The sequence below is a fragment of the Bactrocera tryoni genome, chromosome 4 (genome assembly GCF_016617805.1).
Source record: "Bactrocera tryoni isolate S06 chromosome 4, CSIRO_BtryS06_freeze2, whole genome shotgun sequence".
NCBI classification, from domain to species: Eukaryota; Metazoa; Arthropoda; class Insecta; order Diptera; family Tephritidae; genus Bactrocera; species Bactrocera tryoni.
The window spans coordinates 11,155,461-11,181,396 of NC_052502.1; the positions used below are offsets into that span (position 1 = coordinate 11,155,461).

General features: G+C 36.7%; 4 protein-coding genes across 8 annotated transcripts; 1 reads left to right on the top strand and 3 right to left on the bottom strand.

Moving 5' to 3' along the window:
• Positions 1-538: 538 nt before the first annotated feature.
• On the bottom strand, positions 539-11,887 carry LOC120776203 (probable histone-lysine N-methyltransferase CG1716). 2 transcript variants are annotated; one of them, XM_040106839.1, is made up of 9 exons: positions 11,852-11,887; positions 11,573-11,783; positions 10,573-11,437; positions 2,820-9,949; positions 2,289-2,748; positions 2,128-2,225; positions 1,567-2,063; positions 1,329-1,491; positions 539-1,265 (listed from the first exon to the last, which is right to left on the bottom strand). In XM_040106839.1, exons 3-9 carry the CDS (start codon positions 11,414-11,416, stop codon positions 1,080-1,082), a joined length of 9,378 nt encoding a protein of 3,125 aa, XP_039962773.1. In that variant the 5' UTR covers positions 11,417-11,437; positions 11,573-11,783; positions 11,852-11,887; the 3' UTR covers positions 539-1,079. The 2 variants fall into 2 exon arrangements, with proteins under 2 accessions (XP_039962773.1, XP_039962772.1); XM_040106838.1 differs by having other exon boundaries at positions 10,573-11,442.
• A 786-nt stretch (positions 11,888-12,673) lies between these two features.
• Positions 12,674-16,424, bottom strand: LOC120775065 (CTD nuclear envelope phosphatase 1 homolog). Of its 4 annotated transcripts, none has more exons than XM_040105044.1 (6): positions 16,260-16,424; positions 15,078-15,238; positions 14,650-14,907; positions 14,402-14,584; positions 14,138-14,332; positions 12,674-14,031 (listed from the first exon to the last, which is right to left on the bottom strand). In XM_040105044.1, exons 2-5 carry the CDS (start codon positions 15,174-15,176, stop codon positions 14,141-14,143), a joined length of 732 nt encoding a protein of 243 aa, XP_039960978.1. In that variant the 5' UTR covers positions 15,177-15,238; positions 16,260-16,424; the 3' UTR covers positions 12,674-14,031; positions 14,138-14,140. The 4 variants fall into 4 exon arrangements, with proteins under 4 accessions (XP_039960978.1, XP_039960977.1, XP_039960979.1 ...); XM_040105043.1 differs by having other exon boundaries at positions 16,162-16,424; XM_040105045.1 differs by lacking the exon at positions 16,260-16,424 and adding an exon at positions 15,545-15,695.
• A 567-nt stretch (positions 16,425-16,991) lies between these two features.
• On the top strand, positions 16,992-20,841 carry LOC120773919 (trithorax group protein osa). The gene is made up of 3 exons (XM_040103114.1): positions 16,992-17,848; positions 17,940-18,318; positions 18,385-20,841. The coding sequence occupies exons 1-3, from the start codon at positions 17,336-17,338 to the stop codon at positions 19,806-19,808; spliced, it is 2,316 nt and encodes a 771-aa protein (XP_039959048.1). The 5' UTR covers positions 16,992-17,335; the 3' UTR covers positions 19,809-20,841.
• LOC120773920 (GPI transamidase component PIG-T) lies at positions 20,729-22,947 on the bottom strand. The gene is made up of 2 exons (XM_040103115.1): positions 22,686-22,947; positions 20,729-22,624 (listed from the first exon to the last, which is right to left on the bottom strand). The coding sequence occupies exons 1-2, from the start codon at positions 22,858-22,860 to the stop codon at positions 21,006-21,008; spliced, it is 1,794 nt and encodes a 597-aa protein (XP_039959049.1). The 5' UTR covers positions 22,861-22,947; the 3' UTR covers positions 20,729-21,005.
• Between the last annotated feature and the right edge of the window lie 2,989 nt (positions 22,948-25,936).

The following is a 25,936-nucleotide window of genomic DNA, read 5'->3' on the forward strand; positions in this document are numbered from 1 at the left end:
AATTATAGTTAAAGAGTTTTCAAGGTTTCGATTTTTTTATTTAAAAAATTTTGGATTGAAAAAGAAATTTTTAATTCCGATATTTTGATGCTTAGGATTAAAAACTTATGTATATTTTTTTTTGTTTAATGGTAAGAATTAAAAATATTTAATCCCAAAATCAGAAACGAAAATTGATAAAAGTTGAACGTTTATATTTGTCGATCAGTGCTCTGGAGTATTGAAAATAATGGTTCTGTACGAACTCTAGACAAAATGTTAAATCTTGGCATTAAAATTTATTATTTTTTTTTCAATCCAGTAATTTGAATAAAATATTTTTTTTATTTTTAATCCCGTTTTTTATTTTTTACAATATTTAGAAATAAAAATATTTTTTTTTATTTTTAATCCCGTTTTTTATTTTTTATCATATTTGGAATTATAAATATAAAAATCTCTTCCAATGTTAATTCATTGATTTTTTAATGCAACCCTGATGGTCACAGATTTTTTTGACATAAAAACAAATACTATGGAATAAATAAGGATACTGCGCTTGATTTGTTCATTTCACTGTTATTTATTGAATCTACAGTTGCAGTCGCGTATTTGTGCAGCAACTTTTACATAATTGCATATGCGTTTAGTTTAGCTCATAAAATGTAATTACAGCGGAAAAATAATATATTCGTATTCTCTAAAAAATACACCACAATTTACATGTAGTAAAAAGGGAATACATGTACATATTGGTTTAAAATTAAAAACAAAAATTACTAAGCATTACAATAATAATAAAAATATTTAAATATTTCGAAGTCCTCCATTGGAACAGCAAATATGGCGAACAGAGCCGTGTTCCGCTCAATTTTCAACAATATATGTACAAATAAGAATTAAGCAATGCAAAACTCGACAAAAACCAAATTTGCATCTAAAAAATAGTAACGTCTCAATTATTAACGCTATGAAGTTAAAAAAGAATGTACGTCGCCAAATGATTCTTAATACAAATGTGAAGGCTGAAGTCAGCGATAATCCATTGCTGTTCGTTGAATTCAGAAATTAGCTTACAAGAAGAAAAATTATAAATATGTTTAAATAGTAAATGGAATCTCCTTAAATTCCGGATCATTGGCGGGTTTCACGTACATGCCGCCATACTTCGCCATGTACTTTTTAATGAATTCGCGGGATTTATTCTTAACAGATTCGGTTACGACCAAAGTCTGACCAACAGACTCACAGTATTTCAACTCTTTAACCATCACAAAATGTGTGAGCTGCAAATGTATTGAACGACGGTTAATAAAAGTAATTTTTCTAAAATAAAATCACAAACAGACCTTTCGCGCGAGATGATTGAAATCTTCATCACTCTGAATACGAGCGAGCGTGCACGATTCCTTGCGATATGGCTTTAAGTGTTGCACAATAATACCGGCTATTTCACAGCGGAACTTTTCCTTAGTGCGACGATACTTGGAATCCGAGTCCTTGCTCTTTTTGCTAATAAAAATAAAAAAAAAATAATAATAATGTAATTAATTATTAATATTATAATTTCAACTGCAAACAATGAACCTTTTATCTTTCTTATCCGATTTTCGTCGCTTATGCTCACTGCCACCGCCACTACCGCTACTACTACCACTGACATTACTCTGGCCTGCCTGTGCGCTGGGTTCCCGATGGGGCGGTAATGTGCGCTTGAGCGCACGCTTTGTTGTGAGCGCATCCAATTCGTCGACAATCTTATCGCCTTGCACGATTTTTTCCAAAAGTGGGCTGTTGTTGCATTCCTCCTTCATAATCTCCTCCTCATCGGATGAGAGCAAATAGTCTTGTATGGGTATTACGCCATCTGGTTCATTGGAGTCTTCGCCATTTTTGGATTTCGTAGCGTCGATATTTAAGCTGTCTGCAACGATGTTGGGATTTACGCCACCGATAGCTGCAGCTTTGAGTGCTTCAGCGCGCTTACGCCGTATTTCTTCCTTACGTTTGCGTATTTTTTCTTTATTCTCTTTGTATTTACGCATCTCTATTTGATTGTAGATGCGATCTTCCTCCTTTCGGGGCTTTAAATATAAGCATATAAATTAATCTCAAATCATTAGCAAAAAAATACTCTTAAGTACTTACACTAATCGGACGCGAATCCACCAAACGACCGTAACGCTTATGCCTACGATTTTCTACCTTCTTATCGATGAAAGCTTTGAGTTGCGCCTCATCCATTCCTTAAAAATCAATGAATATATAAAATAAGTAAAATTTTTAGAGCTAAAAATTTAGACTACTACCTAAGAGTACGTCATCATCCTCGCTGCTCTCATTTGCCTGTTTAGCTTCCTCACAGGACTCGCTGTCTGAACTGTCATCTTCCTCGGCTGCAGCGTGCAATTGTTCAAGCGTTGGCGGGTGCCATTGCGATATTTTTTGCTTAGTATGGTAGTAATAAATTTGGCCTAAGTTTGTGATGGCGTATTTCCATTGGCGCGGCAAGGTGGCAACAACTACAGGCAACTTGTAATCGTCAGGATCGGTAGATTTGGATTTTGGCTGCACCTGCACGTGTGCGTAGCAAGGTGGAGTGGGGATAGGTTGGCGGGCAATAGAATACCATTGACCTGTTGAAGGGTCTACGCAGAAAGGAACATCCTGCGAGCGTGTTTTCTTGGGGTCCAAACCAAAGAAACGACATTTTGTTTCGAATTCTCTACGCTCTTCAGCCAAACGCTTTTCGGCTTCGTCGCGTGCCACCTAAAAAATTAAAAATATATACATATACATACATATATTGAGTCTGTTTATAGATTAGGTGTTTCTCTCACCTTTGCAGCAAACATCTCTCGTCTCTGTGCCTTTGACAAATGCTTTATACCATCATGATGATCGTGCCCCGTACGTCGACGTGGGTCTCCGCCTGGCATTGAGCCTACAACGGTTATATTATTGTTGCGATTGTCTTTACTGAAACATGGTTTGGAAAAACGAGAAGTGGTTGGGCCGCGTCCGAAACGATCGCGCTGATAACGATCACTTAGAACAGAACGATTACTGTCGATGGAAGCTTCGGCAAACTGCCGATCAGCCTCCCGTTCGTGCTCTTTCATTTGTTCGATGCGCTCACGTTTCGGTATGCGGAAAATTTCTGGCAAACTATTCCATGCAGTGGTTAGTTTCACAGCCAACTTCTGCAATTCCGAAGGTACCTCCTGTCCACTAGCTATCTCCGTATGTGAATTACTACTTGTGCTTTCCTTCGACGACTCATCGCTTGGAGAAGATGCATTGCCAGCCGGCACACTGCAGATGGACAACGCATTACCACACCAATTTCGAACGCTCTGATAGACTTTACTGTCAGTGAGCACAGTCTTGTTTGCTATTGGCAAACTTTCCAGCGCCTCTAGGAGTGACAAGCGAATCGCCATATCACCACCGTCTTCGCTCATCCAGCCATGCAGCAAACGCAGTCCATGATAGTCCAAGAACAGTCGGCGACATGGCAAATCGGCATTGCGGAGAATTTTCAGCAGATTGAGACGAGTCTGCGGCAATTTGGCGCGTACGACCAAACGTGAAAACCGCAACGTGTCCGATTGGTTTCTCAGCCCGCCACGGCTAAGGAATTTAACCTCATCTTCGATGTCCGGATCTTCCAAATAACGCGACGTTTTCGATTGCTCACCAGTAGCAGATTTACGCAGTCTCTTATCCTTCTTTTCTTTACTGGGTTTCTTTTTTCGCGCTGCTTTATCAGCAGATTTGCCCGTGAGCTTTTTCAGCTTAGCCTCTGCATCTTCACCCACTTTTTTCTTCTTGTCCTTACCCGCGCTATCCGATTTTTCATCCAACTTTATTTTACCATCCTCTGAACTTATTAGTGATTTGCTTGATGCATCTAGTTTTTTATGTACATCTTCGCCATCAGCTGTGCTGTCATCACTATCCTCATCATCGCTGCCATCTGCCGAATTATCCGCATCGTTGTCGTCATCGATTTGTTCACCCTCATCCGAATTGGGTTCTTCACCTATCCAACCACGACAGTTAGCCGACTCGCAATAACAACGTTGTGCCTCCCTGCCGTAACGTTGATACTGGTAGTCGAACGTAATTTCTTCACCTGGCATAATGGACTTACGACTGAAGAACCCAATTCGTAGTTCACCATTTACAGTCCACTTCTGAGTTTCCGCATTGGGATCGCAGGAATGATTAATGAAGCGTGAAATGTTACCCTTAATTGTGGCATCGATTATGGCATCGCTTCGTAATGCCATAAAGTAATAGTGACGGTTTTTGTCCAATGAATATGCAGTACGCCGCTGCTCAAACTCATCGCCATCGATTACCTCACCGACATATTCCATAATAAATTCACCAGGTAATATCTCAATGTCAGCCATTATACCGAAGCCCTTCTTTTCCGTTCGAAAGACTCGGCATGGTGAACAGAGCAGTTTCTGAAAGCGTTTATTTGTACAGCGAACTTTCACATTACAATCGGGTCCACATTCGATCATCAATAAACGATTCAAGCAATCTTCACCACAGCCCAACTCACCACGCTCTTCCTCTTCGGCTGTCAAGAAACAATCACACAACATCTTGCGTGCTTCTCTACTCACGACACGCTCACATTTGTACTCATTCTCTTTAATGACATGAAAGTTACTCAGACGTTCTTCCATTTCTTTTAGGAACTTAGCATTCTTTGCCTCCACTTGCGCCAAATCCGTCAGATGATCATCCAAACTATAGTGAGTTTTCATTTCAACATCGTCTTTTATTGAGAACCGCTCTTTTTCGCGCACCAACCCGCGACCCACAAGCGCCTTCGGCATCTTTGTTATCTGTTTGATGCGATGAGAACGCCGAACACCAGTTATCTCGTCAATTGCTTGATCATGAATAGGGCTTTTTGGTGGCGGTGTGGTTGTCGGCGTTGCTACTGGTGTATCAGCCGGGGTGTCGTAATAAATATTCTGAGGGAGCGTGTTAGAAACTTCTTCGAAGGATTTGTCAACTGGCGTTATATCGCCAGATAAGCTTTCATTAGGCGTTGTCATGCCTTCTAGCACCGCAGTAGATGGCTTTTCTTCATTTTCTGTAACATCCGATTTATATTCTTCTTTTTGGAGATGTGTTTTCGGACAAATAACTTCATCTACACTGTCGTCATCAATCTTATACCCGCGTTTGAGCAAGTTGACGCCATCTTCAATGAATTTCTCAATGTCCTTCAACGGATCTGGTTCCTCCTCAAGCTCATTGTCTACTGTAGTTTCAGTAGCCCTAGTGACTTGATCCTCCTCTACAGTACTCTTCTTGTCTTCAACATCAGTTGTACAAACAGTGTCAGCGGCAACACTGTCTTGTAATTTACTTTCTTCCAGCATTGCAACTATGTTTTCTGTAGGGTTGGCACTTTCTTTAATAGGTTCAGCTGGTACTGTTGTTTTAGTGAGCGCATCCTTTAGTGCTGCTTCGAAATCCTCTTTCAATTTCTTTTGTCTTTTTTTCTTCGCACTTCTTTCCTCCATTTTCTTAGCTAACTCTTTACTAGCAGTGTCTTCGATGGCCAAAAATTGCTTCTTTTCCGATTTCTTCGATATAGATCCTTTCCTTTCCCTATCCTTAATTTCACTCTTCTCGCCGCTACTAATGTTTGGATCCAGCTTGGACTTCCTTTTACCGCTTGTTTTATCCTCTAGAGTTTTTTCTGAAGACATTTGCTTTTTGAAACGTTTAGCCACTGGTGTAGATGTCGCTGAACGGCTTTCCTCATCAAACGAAGATTCGACTTGACTTTCGAGACTTTCTCGTTTTTTCATTTGATCGGACGATTGCGCATCTTTCTTCGATTTTTTCTGTGTAGATTCTTTGGTTTTACTGGAATTGCTTGCTGACTTTTTGGCTGAAGACGTTTTTTGTTCAGCGCTAGTCTGGCTGGTGCTTGGAATTTCTGAATGGGAAGCGGAACTCTTCTCTTCCAACTCCATCTGCATTTTGAGCAGACGTTTCTTTGGCGGCGCTTTAGCCAATTCTTTTTCCATTAATTCAACTGCGTTTGGAACTGTGACCGCCGTATCGATCTGCAGGTCATTTGTCGCATCGTTTGCTGACTTTCCTTTTCGGGGCTTTCGTATTTTTCCATCAGTATCTTCGGTATCACCACTTTTTTCTTTAGTCTCAACAGTTTCCTGATCTTCTGATTTACTATGGCTTTTAGTCTCCAACTCGTTAGATTTCTCATCAGACTGTTTATTACTTCTTCGCTTTCGAATTTTTTTAGGCTTATCGACTGGTGTATATGACTGCTCGCGCTGTTCTGGGAGCTGACAGTCCACAGTCTCTGCCATTAAGTCGCTACTTGTAACCGTATTTATTTTAGAGTCAACGTTAGAGAGCTCTTTTAACGATGGTGTTGACCCACTTTGATCTAACTTTTCTAATTTATTTAGTAGCAACTCTTTGGGTGGTTCTACAATCTTTTCTTTGTGCTGCTCAATCCGCTCTTCGGGTTTGATTATAACGATTTGACCACACTCTTTTTGCGTCTCAACACTCTCTACTTCAATATCAACGTGCTCGTCTTGTTGAATAGCCGAAGCCAAAGCTTTTTTATGTTTTCGGGGTTTTGATGTAAATGATTTATTTTGGTCATTATTTTCTTCTAAATTTTGACCACTTAAATCAGGTGTTGTATTATTGGATATACTTGACGTTTCGTCGCCAGCAGTACTCAAGACTTGGCCAACCTCAGTTGAAAGTTCCGGCGTTGTCGTGGAATAATCACATTTTCCTGATTCCAAAACTTTTTCTTGACCTGATTCTTTGGCCGTCCCTTTTTCCAATGTGTCGGTGATAATCTGATCACCATTATTGGCATCTTTTACGTTCAGTTCAATAACTGATGTGTGCAAATTTTGTTGTGATATTTCTAAGCTACCATCGGCGGTCGTATTCGTATTGGCAGTAATAGTCTCATCAACCGGATTCATTTCGCAGACTTTCTGTTTATTTTCGCTGAAAGACTCTGCAGTAATAGGAGAAGTGCTAGGAGATGGCTTATGATTTACTTTTTTGTTTCTCGTTTTTCGCCCGCGTCGTGAAGGCGACGAGTGACTTGAATTACTATCCACATCTTCTGGTAGTATTACTGCTTTTAACACGACGCGATCCTCTTTGGAACAAACCTTCGTACATACACCTGTTGTTGTTTCCTCGGTCGTAATTTCTATAGTATTTTGTACATTCGGCACTTCATCTTCGTCTAGATTTTTCGGCTCAGTTAAATTAATAGGTGTTTGGCTTAGCTCAACGCTCGCAGAAGAATCTTCCTTTGCATCAGCTGACTTTTCCATTGCATCAACAGATTTAGAAAGCTCCTCTTCATTATACACGTTTGCTGTATCTGCGTCAACTTCCTGCGCCTTTAATTTCAAAACCGCCTTTGAACTCGCAGCTGCTATTTCTGCGAATGTCTCTTCTAAAGTTTTATGGCCAGACTTATCTCCACGTTTTGAACGTCTCTCATTTCGGCGTGTTGGTTTCTTTGACGGCTTTTCATTGGAATTTTCCGAAAGGGTTGGAGATGGTGTTTTCGTAGCACTGCTTCCATTCGTTTCGTCACGTGAAGATTGTGAGTCCGTTGTCGAATTTATGTCCTCCAAACTATTTTCATCCAACACATTATCTGTCGTGTGCTTGTTGGTAATATCCCATTTTTCAGATTTCGCTGACTTATCCAAAACATTGGAAACGTTTATTGTGCTCTCATTAACAACATTGGCAGGTATTTCTCGGGAAGCTTTTTTCAAAATATTTCTACCTACTTCTGCTACCGTCTTTGGAGAGCTAGTAGCTTCATCAGTGGAAGTTTCCTTCCCTTCAACAGACTGTTCAGCGAAAGTAGTTTGAATTACGACCTCTTCTTCTGGCAGTGGTGTAAAGTCGCTATCCGTTACCGTTTCGGATATTTCACATTTTTCAGCAGGTAAGTCCATGCGTTGATCGGACTCATCGTGCGCATTGTTTCCCCAAGTGAACGTTTTTATAGATTCTACTTCATCTCCACTCTTAGCTATATGAACACATTTTGATGGCTGCTTATTAGTCTCTATAGAACTATCTTGGTCAGTTGCTTGTGATTCTTCCAAAATAATTGTCGTAACACTTTTATCTGACGTGCCAGCTTCTAGTTTTTTCTCGGCTGCAGTAATTGGCATATTTTCTTCCCCTTCATTGGGCGCTATAATCTCTGAGGACGTGTCATCTTTAACTGCGGGCAACTGCAATTGCTGGAATGCCTTCGTTCCCATTGTTAAATCATTCTGTTTAACGGTGTTTAAGATATCCAGCAAGGTACTAGTCGCGACATTTGCAGCCACATTGTGCACTGCCGCTTCGTACATTTTAAACTTGCTCACCTGTTTTTTAAGTGGCAAAGTGATAGGTTCTTTTTTCGTTTCGCACGATACAGAAGGCGACTCTTCACTAACGTTTCTATCATGCTCTGTACGCTCATGTCTGTTATCTAAAGCATCTAGTGCAATGCTGTTTGGTTTTTGGGGTATCTCAGTTATTTGTTCAGAAGAGAGCTCCACTACAGCAATTGCAATGGGTGGTGCCTTAACTTGCTGCGGGCTAACCAAATCAACACTAACGTTTTCAATTGTTGTAACTGCACTATCTTTACTTTCTTTATTCGATTGCTCGAAGTCATTATCCGTTTTAACGGTAGTTGAAGTGACTCTCTCTATTGACAGTTTACCTGTCTTCTCCTCCACACCAGCTGTCATCTTTAGATCTTCAGTTTCTAAATTCTCATTCAATGATACTTCTGCTTTACTTTTGGGTTCTTCCAATATAACTTTTCTGTCACAACCCTTTTTGGGGAACCGATGAGATCGCCTTGTCGGTAAGTTTTTATTTGCTGTTCCGGTACATAACTCTGTAGTGTTAGCGGTACCGTTACTTCCGCAACTGTTATTTGTATTGCTGTTGTCGCTCCCAGCAATGACGTCACTACAGCTGCTAGATGCCGAAGATAATGAAATAGTCGATGTGATTGTACTCGGTGGCAACGTTAAGCGTTTCAAAGATACACGCAACTTATCGCCCTTTTTGTAGCTTTTATTACTACGATCGGAGCTGCCCTCTGATTCGGAACCGCTCGATTTGCGACTTGTGCCGGACATGCCAAATGCCATTTCCGAGAGAGAATCTGACTCCGCTTCGATTTCTTTATTCGAATCCAAATCAATTGTAATAGTTTGATCACATCCCGTTAACGTATCAATCGTTTTTTGTGAACATGTTTCACTTTCAGCTCCCAAGGAAATAGATTTATCAGCTGGTGAACTTTCCGATGTTATCTCTTCAACAGCGGCCACAATGAATTCTGGTGCGGATGTAGTTTCACAAATACTTTGACTATCTTGCCAAATGCATACGGAGGCGAAGTTTCTTTGTTGTGACTCATGTACATCCGTTGGAGGATGCACTGTTTTAGCCTGATATTCATGATCAGATATAGAAGAAGTAGATGATATTTCTAAAATGACGTCTTCATGCTGTACAGAAGTCCTTTCGTTTGATATAGGATTTTGCCCAACAGGTGTTTCAACGCTTTCAGCACATTTTAAATTTGCTTTGTACTCTGTCCAATTTGTAGCATTTTGAGACGCTTCTTTACTGGCGAAATCTTGCTTTTCTTTATATTCGACAGAATATTGCTTATGCGCGTCTGCTTGTTTACCTGGGGGAGTAATATGAAGCTCCGACTTCAGGTTTGATTTTGGCAAAGGGCTGTGAGCTACAGGATTTTTATTTTTCGGCGGACGACCTCGGCGCTTTTGTGTGCCAGATTCTGTTAGCGACGGCTTTGAATCAGCTACTACAGTCGGCGAAATAAATGAATTTGAAAGATTTTTACGTTTGTTGGATACGTCTGTTGAATAGAAAAATCATTATGCGTTTTAATAACAAATATTAAAGGGGTATCAACTTTTATTTTGCCAAAATATTAAGTCACCTGATAATTTGTTTTTATTTCACAAAATTTCTTTAAAAAAGTAAATGACAATTATTGGAGCAATTTTCATCATCTGATACAACCATAAAAATATTTTTTTTAGTTAATTTCAGTTTAGTAATAGACCCTTTTCAGTCTGTTACGAAAAAATATCTCCAATTTTGAGTATCAGCTGAATTTATAATTGATAAGCATCATTTACTTCGAAAGTGTACTTATCTATATTATATGTACATATGTATGAATATAACCTTGCATATATTTGCATAACAAATAGATAGAAGAGTTATATGTAAGTAAAAATGGTAACTATCAGTATTTTATGCGCATATATAAACTTCAAGTTTGTTATTCTGAATATTTTCGAGGATTTTGTGCCAACAAGTAAACATCGAATATTTATACACATAGTATGTACATATGTATATAAATAAACACGCATACATATGTACATACATACCTACATATATATGTAGGATGTATATTGATTTTTTACATTTATCGATTTTTTTAATATTGTTTATTTGTATTTTACTCACTTGTTGACTTCTTCTGCTGTTGTGATGTCACAACTGCTGGAGACATGAACCCACTGCTGGAACTAGAAGTATTACTTTCAATTTGCGCTATTATTAGGCTGGAATTCTGCTTTGATTTTATCAGGCTGGCATTAAATATTTCCTGGGTACGACTTAACCGTCTTGCTTGTGCTATTTTTGCTGGGTCTAGTGTAGTCATAGCATCCACATTACTTTTCAAATTGATTGTGTTTTTACCTAAAACGCCGATTTTAGGTATGGACGATAAGGGAGGTGGAAGTATTGGCGCATTTATTTTATTCTGTTGTTCTGATATTGATATGCGACGAAATATTGCGGATTTCTCCATAAATGCTTTCTGTTTACTACTCAAATCAGAGCTTGAACCTGGAACTGAGCTGCTTGTATTACTACCAGAGCTAAATGAGGGTAACGATGTAGTTGTTTGTGTTTGCGGAGCGTTTGAATCTATGCGAGCTTCTATTTGGATTTTATGTGGCTTTCGATGTTTGTTTAATAAATCTCTTACGTCAAATTTTATTATCTTTTTACGTGAACTTCGCCTGCATTCGTTGCTACTTGATGGTGTTGAAGTCATACGAGGATTAACCTTATCTGCCGGTCCATTGGGCGGCGGTGGAGATATAGCCACGAAACCGCCCTCAACTTCCATAATACTATCATTTTCACCTCGACTTTCTGTATCGTTCGATTGGTTAGACGTTTGTGCACTCTCTGATGGTGGCGTAGTGTCAGCCGATTGCTTCAGCTGTGTTGCTTTAGGAGGCCTACCAACACGCTTTCGTTGTGGCGTCATATCTGACGTTGATGACGCGGAATTCATTTTTAATTATCTAAATGAACACTAACCTTTTGAAAAGATACATTTTTAGTAATTTCGTAGGTAGCGATTGCAGCTCACATACATACATATAAGTATAATATATTCGTAAATTATTTCGACTTTGCTTTGTGCTGTTCTAAATAATAAGATGCTTACCGCAATGGAATAATTTAGTCCTTTCAACTATGTCCATTAAACATATTCAGAATCTTACTCCCCGTAGTTTTGACTTTTTAATTTATGCATCATACCGCACCAATAACTGTTCCTTAATGGTTCATTAAAACCATGTATGATTTATATAAACAATCACTAATCCACCCTCCCACTGATACTCCGTTGACCGACACTATTCAACTGCAAAGATCTAGCAAAGAATTTTATAACGAATTCGTAGTAAAATAAAAGTCACTTCTATATAAATTCAATAATTACCACTCCTTTCTGTTAAATATATTATTTAAAACATGCAAATGCTGAGCTATAATAAATATACATGCGGCCACAGCAAAAATCTTCTGAAATTGTTAAGAAATGGAAAAAACAAATTCAAGCGGAGTTGCCATATTTTCAATTTCCTTTTCACATTACGAATAAAGTGACAAAACAGAAATGAAACGCTATGTTTGTATTTTTGAGACTATTAACTCAACCGGATAACGAATACATAAGCCAATTATTGAAAGTAACTATTTTCGAATTTATTTTGAGAAATCTATCATATTTATTCCTTAGTTTTTTATATATAAACCTGAAATATTGCATATGTACATGCTTTTTCCCAAAGAACCCCCGATATCGAGCGATCAAATATTTTATTATATTCCAAAGCAAACGGTACAATCTTCGAAGAAATTGTTCGCAGCTGATTACTATAGCATATACATATGTATGTATGTATGTAGCTGTCATACAAAATAATCCAATCCTTATATGGAATATTTTGTATTTGTGCAGGATATTTCGTTGCAATCGAAGTTAACGTTTATTTTTTTTTATTTAATGCTTGATTTAATCAGAGATATTAATGGCGTTTTATTTTAATAAAAACTATTTTTAATTTCCTTTAAAAGTAAAAAAAAAAACACAAGCATTTTGTTTATTTTCATTTTATTTTAAATTTTGTGAAAATTTCATTTTATTTTTGTTCAATTGAGTGACTTTAATAAACCAATATTAAGATTTGAGCATGATACAATCGGTAAATTGTCTACGTGGAGACAATTGATTTTCAACCAAATGAAAAAATATAACCAATGCCTTTTACGAGTTAGCACATCCTCACTCCAATTATTTATTATAAATTTAACCAGATTATAAAAAAATAATAATACAAAATTATACTTTTCTTCTCTTGATAAGAATACATAGGTTTTATGGTTGAATAACTACAATAATCATATACATTCATATGTATTAGCCTCAACCTATGTTTAAGAGGTTTAAATTAACATAAATATGAAAAATCGATCAAGGAGCCGAAGTTTTGTTCGTACAAATTTATGTATTTTTTACCGTGGCAAGTTAACTTTTTCGCACAAAAGGTGAGCAGCAATTATTAATCAACAATATCCAGATTTTCGCCATTTCACAAAAGAAAAAATGGTAAAAATACTTTAAATTTACATACAATTCAAAATATGAACAAATACGCTTTTGCTTAAATAAATAAAACGTTCCATAGCTGATAGACTATCCTTGATAGATGATCGCTTCATTATTCTGTTCTATATATACTTCAAACTTACTACAAACTTACAAGCTACTCTTTACTTTTTTGTGGACACAGAGTTAATTCTAAATGATAACTGAGTCAGTTTGTTCTTATTAATAGATTTTTTTTAATTGTCAGACATTGTTGATGTTAATTTTATTTTGTTAAATGAAAACAAAATATCAAGAGGAAGAAACAATCTTTGAAGAGAAATCGTTCAAACCTTTTCTCATGTTTAAGTGTGTGTGTGTGTGTGTGTGTATTATATGTAAGCACTTTTTGTACTTGTACATACATGGCCGTCGGTATTGTTGTTACATCCTTTTGATATTTAATTTTTCTTAATTGAATAACATATTCAGTAATTAAAATAGGTTCGGTTGCGCTGTCTTTAAATGCTACAAATTATACATTATAATTTTCAATGCTCATCTATAATACACAAAGCAAACAATTCATTTCAATAAGTTTTTCCATATATCATTTATGAAATAACACTTGGTTAGTACTTAAACTATTTCATTTATGTTTTTGTTTCCAATAAATAATTTTTTTTAGTCAAAACACATATCTATTACAATACACATAAAATTAAATAATCCTCTAGCAAATTATATAAGTATTTTATTTATTAAATATATATCCAGCGAATTTATCAAATGGTAAACAGTTTTCCTAATTTCGCTTAAAATGCGAATATGGTAAGTCAGGCTGGGGTGGAAGATATCAAGGAGAGGAAAAGATTGAGAATATGTTTTAGGTCTTTATGTATGTTTGTGTATGTGTGTCAAAACTAGTGTTGGTGTATTGAATTGGATTCTTTTCATTAATAATGCTTAATGTATAAAACAAACTAAAAACTCGTTTAAGCGTCACAGCACCAAATTTTTAATCTGTAAAACTGGAAAAACACATTAATTATTATTATAATTTATACTTAAATAAATGCTATAGGTTTATGGTTATGATTATCAAATAGTGAAATAAAATTCATGTTATGCACACACCTGCTACCATAAACGATGCAAATGTAAATTTCTTGACAAAACTGAACGCACGTCTTTTGTAAACCGCAAGGCGTCCAGCATTGGAAGAAGTGATAGCAGCGCAACGTCCATTGGGTCGGAGAACCAACTCCTTATAGGTATCGCGTTATTAGGAAAGCAACGATATGCGCCAGGTGAATTGTCAATTATGAATATCTATTTTGGGTATATTTGATATTTAATTAATAAATTTACGGCACATCATAATAAATTTTGTTCAATTACTCTATTCAAATCACTGCAGATAGCAGATAAATCTTTGGTGTAAGAGCTGAAATCAGGTGTGCAATGCTGACGATAATAACGACGACGCAAAATATTACGTCCGTTGTCCAGTTTATCAGCAACTGCAGCGCCATAAATCTCCATACTGGCTGTAAATATAACTAGGTCATACCATTGTGAAACCTAAAAGCGTAATCAAATTTATCAAATGTAAGCAATGTTCAAGTTTTAATTCTATTCCTTCTTACCACATCCAAAAAATAGTCTACATGAGGCCGTTTATGAACGAAAAAGCGAACTGGATGATGGTCAATAATTACTTTTACCGTGAAGTCATGAGGTGTACCAGGCTTCACGGTATTTCGTGACATCGCGCTGTGGTGTGAATGTATGAGCGTTTCATCCAGATCCAAAACAAGTGTTTTCCGTTGCACTATACTAAGGCGATGTCTGGACACCGGTGATAATGGGAAGAGTTCATATTTGACTGGTTGATATTGAACAATCTGAAATAATTAAAACAATGAAAACTTGAATTTTGCAATAAAGAAATACAACTTCAACCATAAAGGAAATTTAACTATTATAAAATAATTAACATAGTTCCACTTCGGACAAAATAAAACTGTTTTTTTTTTTCATATCACCTATAAATAAGAAGGTTCTTAGCACTTACCGAGCGAACTTGTCTGTTGAACATAAAACAGATGCATGTCCACACTCTTGACAGTAGTACTGATAAAGCGCTGAAGTTCATTTGTACGAAAGAAAACATTGGTAAGCGACGTCGATAGCGTCTTACCAATTTTTACACAATCTCAGGAAGTTAAGAAGCAGCTGCAAAGGTCAGAGCAGAAGTTAAGTATTTCAACATTATTTTTATTAAATTTATTTGAAATTGTTTTTATGAATAATTTATATATGTATATACATATATACTGATAGTCCAATATAGGATTGGGGAAAAGCGCGGCAACGATCCAACGAGACAGGCAACAACAAAATCAATAAACGAAAACACAGATAGTAATTATTATCATCCAGTAGTTTAGGTCTTGTGAAAACAAAACAATTTCCACTTCCGATTCGTGAAATAAGTGGCTTAATGCTTCAAAATAAATCACAAAATATAATTTTATTTACACATCAGCGATGTTTGTATGATTTGAAAGAATTTTCGCTTTGTTTTTTCCAATTCTCTTTTGCACATTTCCATAAATGTAGGTATATAAACGCGAAATCGTTCCGAACCATAAACAACCAACTACTATGGTACAAACACAGATTAATTTTCAAACCCAGTGTTGAAATAAAAAATTTACTTTCATAAATATATGATTATGAAAACTGCTATTATATTTTATATCGAACAGAAGTAAATAAATTTAGCTAATTCTCGGTATCTTTAACGAACGTCATAATTATGTAAATGACAGTAAAAGAAAAAAGTATTGAAAGGAAATGCGCCCTTGGCCTTTGGCCAAAAAAATTACTGTTCATGTACAACGGAAGAATACCAGCCATATTTATGGTTGGTTTTCATTTGATGTATGTTTATCCTATTGGACTATTACGAAGCCCAAAACATTTTACCTAATCAGAATTTCTAAAAAGTTTTGTCGAAACAGTTTATTTTATACATTTTCTAGTAAACTTAAGTTCTAAAGGTCTTTAAATATTTGGCAACTCTAAGTTATTCGCACATTTTCCGTCTATTTGCTCACAATTAACAACAATTCGGTTCATATTTTCGCTCTTACATATTATCTATTTTCTCTCCGTCTTGTGGTAGTTTCTATTTTTCTATTATACTTTGTTATCCACTCCGTTTTTTTCGATTTTATCCCAGTGTTTTTACCTATATATCCAATTATAACACCAATTTTCCGCCTTTTTACTTAGATTTTGTTAAGTGTATGCTATCATTTAGAAAAATTAGTCTTTTGCACATAAATTTTAATCAAACCCAATTCAATTTCTCATCTACCGCTTCAACTCTGACTATCTTCACAAACACTGTTGAATAAATATCTGCGAATTTTTCATTCGCAATTGTTGCCATATCAATTCAATGTAAAATTACTTTCCCATACATTACGAACATTGGGACATGGGACTTTAAGTGTCCTTCCTGTGAACATCGTTTTATAAAAAAAAAAAAACAAAAAAAAAAAACTTGAAAGAAATCAAGAAATCCGCTTCAAATTAATCAACATATCATAAATAACAGCAGAAAAGAAAATCTACAATAATTTACATCTAGCAACTATAATTTGCAAAATTTTTCGGCGAAAATAGAAAATTGTGAAGTTGGCCTCGCTTCTTGAAATGTTGCTTTTTGGCGTATGTTTGGGAGATCTAAATATATTTTAATACGATTTCAATTTGTATTTTTTCGATTCTTAAATTAACATATCAAATATAATCACACACAAACTATAAAGTGCAACACAAATATAATTATCAAAATTTATTTAAAGCTTAAATATTATAATTTTCTAATAAAAAAGTTAAGTGGACAAGATTTTCTAAATAGGCCAAAAAAATGCATCTCTAGGCATGTCGGCGAATTAACAGCGCAGTCAACGTCAACCGAATTTGTAGTTATCCCCAGCGTCATTTGTTCGCGAAAAATGTGGAATTTAGTTTTTTAATTGTAAATTAAGTTTTGCCAAAGTTATGTAAATTTTCTTTTATATTTTGTCCGCTACATAGTATATTTATCCTTAGACATATATGAACTTATATAAAGAGTGTTAAGTGATAAAATACAAACCCCGACATTTAGAGAGAGAAAAAAAATTGTATAAGTTTTAAGGCCACTTTGAAAGGCAACCCATTTATTTTTTCTTCCCCCGTTAAATAATAACCGCTAAAATTGTGGAAAAACAGGAGAAAACTCCAAAGCGGAAGAAGAAGGCTGCAGCCAGTAAAATGTCTGCAGTTTATTCGCCGCAACAACCGCAGCAGTCTGCGCCCCCAGGTGCTGTACTGCAACCGCCTCAGCCACCAACGCCGACGTCGATGCAGCAACAACAACAACAGCAGCAGCAACCACCGGGTGTTGGCGGCGGCGTGGGTGGAGTGGGGATGGGTGGTCCAACAGGAGTGCCAATGGGCTCCGGCGGTCCAATCCAACGAGGTCCTTCCATGGTTGGCAGTGGTGGCGGACCCGTCGGTCCTCCATCTTCAGTTGGAAGTGGTGCTATGATGGGCGGTGTTCCTCCTCCGCCATCATCCCAACGCGGTGGTATGCCACCATCACCCAGTCCAGCACAAATACAAAAAATACTTGACGATAATTGTGGTCTTATTCAAACAATTCAAGACTTTCAAACGATGGGCAAAGCCCAGGAGTGCATGACATATCATATGGCACTACACAGAAATCTCGTTTATTTAGCACAACTAGCTGATCCAACAATGAACATTGCTCAGATATTGCCGGTGAGTCTTAGTAGTCAATAAGCAATAAGGGTTGTGTTCAGCTTTTTAAATATCCACGTATATGTATTCCCATGTTTATCAATTTGTTTAGCATCCACATGTTCTTCAACAACAGGCAGCCCAACAACAAGGTCCACATGGTATGATGGGGGCTCCACAGCCTCCACAACAAGGTGGACCCCCGACTGGGGCAAACCAACCACAAATAGCCGGTATGCCACCAATGTCTCATTCGGATGGAAATGTGCAACCTCCATCGGGAGCTCAAATGTCGTATGGAGGCCAACCTCCACAGTCGCATCCAGGAATGACGCCAAACTCTCAATCTCAACAAGGTCCTCCCCAACAAGCTATTCATTCCCAACAAGCTGGCCAACAACAACCCCAACAACAAGGCGGTGCTTATCGTGTTGGTACTTCGCCTCAATCAGCCAATCAACAACCACCAACAGTGTCAAATGCAGGATCGAGTAAGTGTAAAGTCTCTGATAAACGCAAAAATTCTTTTAAAACTACTAATTCATTTATCTAATTAGATCAACAGCGCCCAAGTGTTCAGTCAGGACAGCAGCCGGGTCAAGGGCCACAACAACAAGCCCCAAATTCCCAACAAGGTCCGCCTCCTCAACCCCAATATCGTGGCAATTATCAACAACAACACAGTCATTACCCTGGCTATCCACCACAAAGCCAACCATCTTACCAACCCCAAACCGGTTATCCATATGGTCCACCCACTCAAGGCTACGGACCACCTCCTCCAAATACACAGGGAGGCTACCATCATGCAGGTATGCCACCGACATCATCAGCTGGTGGCGGCCCACCAGGTCAGCATGGGTATGCTAATGCCAGTGGTCAGCAAGGACCTCCGGGCGCTTATGCCCCACCTCCGCCGAATCAGCAAGTTGCACCGGGCCAGCAACCGCCTCCTTCACAAATGTATGGTCCGCCTACAACTGGACAAGGACCACCACCACCGCCAAATCAATATGGACCTCCGCAAGGTGGTAACAACGCGCCTCCACCGATGACATACGGTGGTTACGGTGGTCCACCACCAAGTGGTTATGGTCAAGCGTCGAATGCATTGCCCAGCGGTTATGGTCCACCTCCTCAAAATCCAACACAATCACCCTACCCTCCACAATCACCATACCAGCAAGGTGGAGCGCCTGGTGGCTATCCGGGTCAGTCACCGCAACAGCAACAAACATCACAGGGCACTAGCGGTGGCTATAGTTCCTCGCCAAGTCCAGGCCAAACACCGCCACCACCATCCAACCAACAAACACCAAACTCGGCTAACCCAAACGGACCAAATGCTCCACCAGCTAGTGTGCAATCCACTTCTCCATCTACTTCTTCTGGCAATCTTGGTGTTAATAGCGGTCCACCGAACCAGCAGACACAATCTCCTCAGCAGCAACAACAGCAGCAGCAGCAACAACAACAACAACAGCAATATGGAAACCAACAGCCGCCAGTTTCCAGTGGGCCGCCACAGCCACATGGATCTACTCCACAACAACAGACTGTATATTCGTCAGCAGGAGCGCCCGCTGGTGGTCCCTCACCTTATGGAGCTCCATCACAACAGCAGCAGCAACAACAGCCGCCGGGACCGAATGGACCGCCTCAGGTGCCACCAAACACAACGGCACCACCAAATGGTACGCCCCAGATGCCCAATCAGCAGTACCAACCGCCACCAGCAGGTCAACCGTACGGTGCGCCACCACCGCAGGCCTACGGTCCGCCACCACCCAGTGGTGGTTATCCAGGACATGGCTACCATCAACCGCAGGGCGGCTATGGTGGCATGCCACAAGGACAATATCCACCTTCACAAGGATATCAAGGTTATAGACCCACTGGTGGTCAAATGCCGCCACCAGGCGCCCCTCAAGGACCGCCAACAAATGCATATTCATACTACGGTAATCAACCTCCACAATAAGTGTTTGCACCACAAAAAGGTTGAGCCAGACACGCGGCAACTGGTTAATACTTTCTTCAAAATTGAAATATATACATATATGTATATGTACATGTGTTATACTATATATATCATATGTATGTATAACCCTAGATAAATAAGACAAATTATTGGTATTAATTCCGCTCCGTAATAAAGGGGAGAAAAAAAAAAACAATCGGCTAAACTTAATGGAATCTTTGTAAACATTAACACGCGCATTATGCTTATTTTTCGACATCTGAAATCGTTAGAAGTCCAAACAATATTAACAAAAGCGTAAAATTATTTCCGACACACTAAACTCCATTAAATGAGCTGAATCCATTTGTTTCTTGCCTTAGGAAATATGTAGAAAGGTACTGGGAACGAAAGGATATTTTAAATGGGCTAAAAGTTTTCTTACATTTCTTAAAGTTCGGGAAAATGAAAATGATAATGACGCCACATACTTCTGAAGTGTTAATCAAAACACTGGCATAACAGTATACCATACATTCGGTTAGCGGACGACTGCATAAATAATCGAACTTCATAACTGCGTAAGCCGACGGAGATGTAATTGATTTGTATGATTTAAAAGAAAATTTAAAAATCCGCTAGCTTTTATTTAATACCGTTATTGAAAAAAATTTACGGAAACTATACAAAATTTACTTAAAATTGTTAAAATAAAAAATAAGTATAAAGATGTTACAAAAAGCGTAGGTCAAAATAAACAATATACATATGTATGTAATATTTAATACTATGTTGTCCCAAACAATACAATGTACGCATTCCCCTTTTAAATAATATTGATTACGGAAAATATATTGAACGGAATGCAAATTGCAACATAAAATTATTGCGATGAATTCAAATATGTAACATTAGACTTAATCAATAATATAATACAGTAGTTTACGTTTGATTGAGAAGCCGGCAGGCGAAATAATTTTTTATTCACATATGATATCGCTACTATCCTAATAAATATGTCTATGTGTATTCGTCACATTTATACAAAATAGAATACAGAAAGTATTTTCATTTTTTGTCGCGAGGAAAGGTAAATATTGAAATGATTTATGAAAAAATTGCTAAATTAACAAAAAGACCTACTGTTAATATTTATAAGTTATCATTTTATTACAAAAAAATTTATAAATCAAATTATTTTTAAATTTGCTAAAATTCTTATTGCTTGACGTCAGCAAGGGAATGTCCAAATACCGTCTCAGTGTGAGCTTCTGCTTTGTTTGTGTTGGTATCGGTTTTATTTTGTTTTCGACGAAACAATTTCTGCATCACTTTACCTTTTAGTGATTGCGGTTGCGCGTCTTTTTGCTCCACAACTATCCGTTTGGTAGCTACACTGTGTATGGGTCCAAAGGCCAAAGCTACGACTGTACAAGCGAGACAAATAACATTGTACGGCATGCTAAAGTCAGGAGTTGGCAACGATAAAATAAGCGATTCTGTACGGATTTCTAGAAAATATGAAGAGCGTGATGCATTGAATGAATCCGCGAAAAGGTGTTTATCAACTGGTATCGCTGTGTAATTGCGTCCCATTGGTAATTGTGTAGTGATTATAGCAGATCCCAAGTAATGGCCATGGTTTGCATCGGGTGGATATTCAAGCCATTTCAAGAAAATATAATCAAAATCGAATGAAATTTGTACTGTACTCAAAGCGGGTATTTCGAAGAGTAATTCTAAATGATAGGGACGTAATCTTTGTACGCCTGGTATGTAGTGCATGACCCGTGGTTTTATCGTGTATTCTGCACCGTTCTCCGGCTGTACAATTAACTTCAGTGTATGCATATAGGATGGCACGAACCATGGTATATTTTCTTGTAACACAATAGGTAAAGCAGCATAATGTTTATTTGTAATTTGTGTAAGAATTTGACCTCTCTCCTGACCATGTCCCAATATGTAACGATGCGCATATAAAGGTGGTGTTGGTGTAATTTGTACATTTGTTTTCGTTTTCTTATTTATCCAAGCGATATTGAAGAATTTGTCTTCATCTAATCGTTGAATGTCATATACACCTAACGTGGTTGTGCTGCCACCACGCTTTGAAGTAACATTATACATGGGTGTTGGTGTTAAATCATATGGTTGATCATCCAAATTAACGTAAATTTTACTACTTTTCGCTAATGCACAATGGCCATTTAGTCCCTGACCAAAGAGACGACGGAGTGAAAAATCTCCATTTGTACCCAATAACTTTGGGTCATATACCATATTTGCTGTTTCGGTGAATTCCAAAATGCAATTTTTGTTGTAAGACTCACATATTGTACGCATTTTCATGCCCAGAGAGTGATAATTAGTATTGTGTACGTGGCCCGAGTTGAGTAAGGAAGCGAATCCTTGTTTACTATTACAGGGCAACAACTTTTTCCATGGTGTTAGATTCTCTGTGCAAACGATTTCCCGTGGCAAGCTCGCATACCGCACAAATTGTGGAATATTCGCCTTGCTGCCAGTGACAAACTGTGGCCGAAAACTATATTTCGGTTCAACACTATTTGTTTTGTCAATAAAGTTCAAGGAGGCACACAGAATTCCGGAGAATGTACTAGCTAGCTTTACCCACTGATCATCAACATCAGTAGAAGTTAAATTTTCTCCTGCAAACCATGCCCTCACTTCTGCGCCTGGCGCATTGTCCATTACTGGATAGCCGTAAGTTTCATATCGCCAAAGTCCCTGAGTTAATCCGATATGTAATTCCTTAACATCGTACAGTAGTAATGTTTCCGCAATGGGTCGAGGTATAAGCTGTGTGTTATGTACTGAAAATATTGAAAACATAATATACATTTTATGCACTTAATAAATTGTATTTATTCCTACAATTCTCTCTATCACCATAATGCCAACGAGTGGTAAATTGAAAAAATGTATTGACTAGCCCATTTGCAATAGGGCGTACGTATAGCTCCTCGTTAAATTCACTAGACTCTTTTACCGCTGCGCTAGGTGATGCATATAATAAAATAAGGAATATAATACTGATTCCGAACTCCATTTTAAAAAATTGTTAATTTATCAATTCACAACAATAAACATTGCACAAATTTCGACAATTTATAACAATACTGCTGCCGGCTGATCAATAAGCTCAAGTCAAATCAAGGTTCGAGAATTTGCTAACAGAGTTTACTAATTGTTTAAAAATAAAATATATTAAAAAAATTCAGCAAAATAATTTATTTACTCAAAATAGAAAAAATACATAAATAGTAAAAATATATGCAATGGTAAAGTTTATAGAGTTATATAAAGATTATTTTGAAGATAGTAATAGATTTCCGGAGTCGGTTTAAAATATAATTTTATGAATTAAAATACAAAATCATTGTTTGATAAAATTGGTAATTATTTAATGCCTAAACAAATACATGCTAATACCAATCAGTTAATTTTTTTTTACATAATTTTGTCAAACCTGTTGTTGTTTATGAATATAAAATGCAACCCTGTATGTGCAAATAATGGCATTGGGAAACATTTAAAAATGTAGCAGAAATTTTGCTCTTCTTCTTCGACGAGATGCGAATGCATTTGCCTTTTGTAGATATATTTGTCATTAAGACGATTCAAATAAATTTTTATAAGTAGCTTGTCACAAACGTATCCGTTTAATTTGAAGCGGACAAATCCATTTGACTTAATTAAGGTTCTACGAACGAAATTGCGGGACTTCCCTTTTACTTAGAGTGTACAAAGTATCCTTAGAAATTTAGCTTAAAAACAGAAACCAATTTTATTTTTTTTAACCAATTTTTGTTTTTTATTTTAAAGAAATTTTTGTTTATTTTAAATACATTTTTGTTTATTTCAAATAATTTTTTTTTATTTTAAATAAATTTTTGTTTATTTTAAATACATTTTTTTCTTTTTTTAATATTTTTTTTAAATCAATTTTGTTTTTAACTCAATTTTTCTTTCTTATTTTTTAATTTTTTTAAATTCTTTTGTTTACAAATTCTTTTTTATATTAATTTTTTATTTTTACTGTATTAATTTTTCTCCATCGACATTTTGTTATACATTTTTACTTTTTTTAATCAATTTTTATTTTTTCTCTTAATTTTTATTTATTAATTGTACATAATTTTTTCATACATAAGAGTATTTATGCTATGTGTACCACAATGCTTACATACCTTTTAGACTTTAAAGGCGGCGTCAGAATGAGTACTTTTGCGTCAATGACGACTGAAGTGGCTTACATACGTATCGTAGACGTATGCCACAACGAATCCGTGCAACATTCATGTAAACATATTTAAACCAGCTGATTTTATTACCGCCAAAGATTTCGCTACATAATTACTAGATTTTTCCTTGTCCTTGATTTTGGTATTCCAATAAATTTAGCCATACAGACAAAAACGAATTTAGAATGTCTGGATTAACATACTTACATACATATAATCCATTTTTGAGTATGCAAAAAGTTGAGTCTTGGTCTACCGGATACTTCTCCGGTAGAACACGCATTATCAATATCCATATAAATGAACACAATCAACACAGCTGTCAGTTGCAAACTTTTCCCATTACGGAATTAATCCGAGGCTTTAATTCACAAATCTGATACCAGGAATGGCGATGAATGCTATAAAAACATTGGATATAAACATGACATTTTCATCTTGTTTGACAGAATACACATGTATGTATATCAGATTATGAGGTCACAAATAAGGCAAGGGCTTTGTTTAAATTGACAGTTCCTTGATATTCCTGATATACACTATATAATGGCGTCCAATGACGTTATCGACGATTGGGTTAGAAAACTGAATTAAGGGCATTAACAGGATTGATTAGTATCATGCGGAGAATCAAAAGTGCTGAATTGCTGATATATCCAAAACACAATTTTGCGAGCATCTCATTCAAAGGAAAAGAGTTCAGGAAGTTTCTCTGTAAACAGCGTCTTTTAAGAAATGATATCATAGAGGAGGAATCAATTTACGTATGATATTCAGGGGACTTCAAGATGCATCCTATCAGTGTCCATACTTCTGTGTTCTGGCGTTTTGAAATTCTTCTCCGCATTTTCATGAGATTGCATAAATTGATCATAATCGCAGTAGCATGTAGACTTCTTTCTGATAACAGTGACGTGTCCTGTTGTGGTAGCGGGAACATAGTCTCCGTTAGGATGATAAGGATTAGCCAAGTTGTCGTCGACATCATCCAACGGTGGGCCCAAGAAACTTGCTGTTTCCACGAGGTCGGATCAAAGGGAGAGAGGTGTCAGATGACGTTTCCTGTCCATTTATTGGTTGTCCTTTTCAATACTCAGCTTCTGTAATATACTAAATCCTATAAAATTAATTTCTTATCGGTATATGTAGATATGTATAAACAGTTACAGTAGCCCGCCACTATTGTCTTTTATGGTTTAATTAATAAATATTTATTAGTTCGATTTGAATTCGACTTAATCTGCCTTTATCCCTTAACGTAAATATGGCATTTGTGTATACATACATGAATATAAGTATGTATGTACATATGTATGTATTTACAAAAGCGGTTATTTTATCAGAATTTATACGAACCCGAAATCACCACATACATACATAAGCTTAGGCTTGAGTCACAATACAAAGATAAGAACAATATAGTAGGAGCAACGATATTCTTAAATATACATAAGTACATGTAAGTGTAGAAATATTGTACATATGTATGTAAGCATATTTAGTGATCAATTCATGAATAATTAACAAACATTAGCAAATTCATATTGATTTTTTAAAAAGACTGCCAGAATTAAAAAGAACATACACATAAATACAGTAAAATTGATTTTCCGCTTTCTTATAATAAAAACGTAGTTACTAATGTATTTGGGTTTTAACGAAAATATAGTTTTTGGCATAGAAGTATTTTATTAAAAGATATTTTATATGTAGAAACAAATGTGTATGAGTACTGTATGTCAATTGTTTATACATAGAGAATGGATATTGTCTCTAATTGTTCCGTTTGCATTAAACGGGATTCATTGTAAATTCATATTTGTCCTACATAGTAAAACTTAGCAATGGTCTAATAAATGGCAGGCCAAAATATCAATCGCA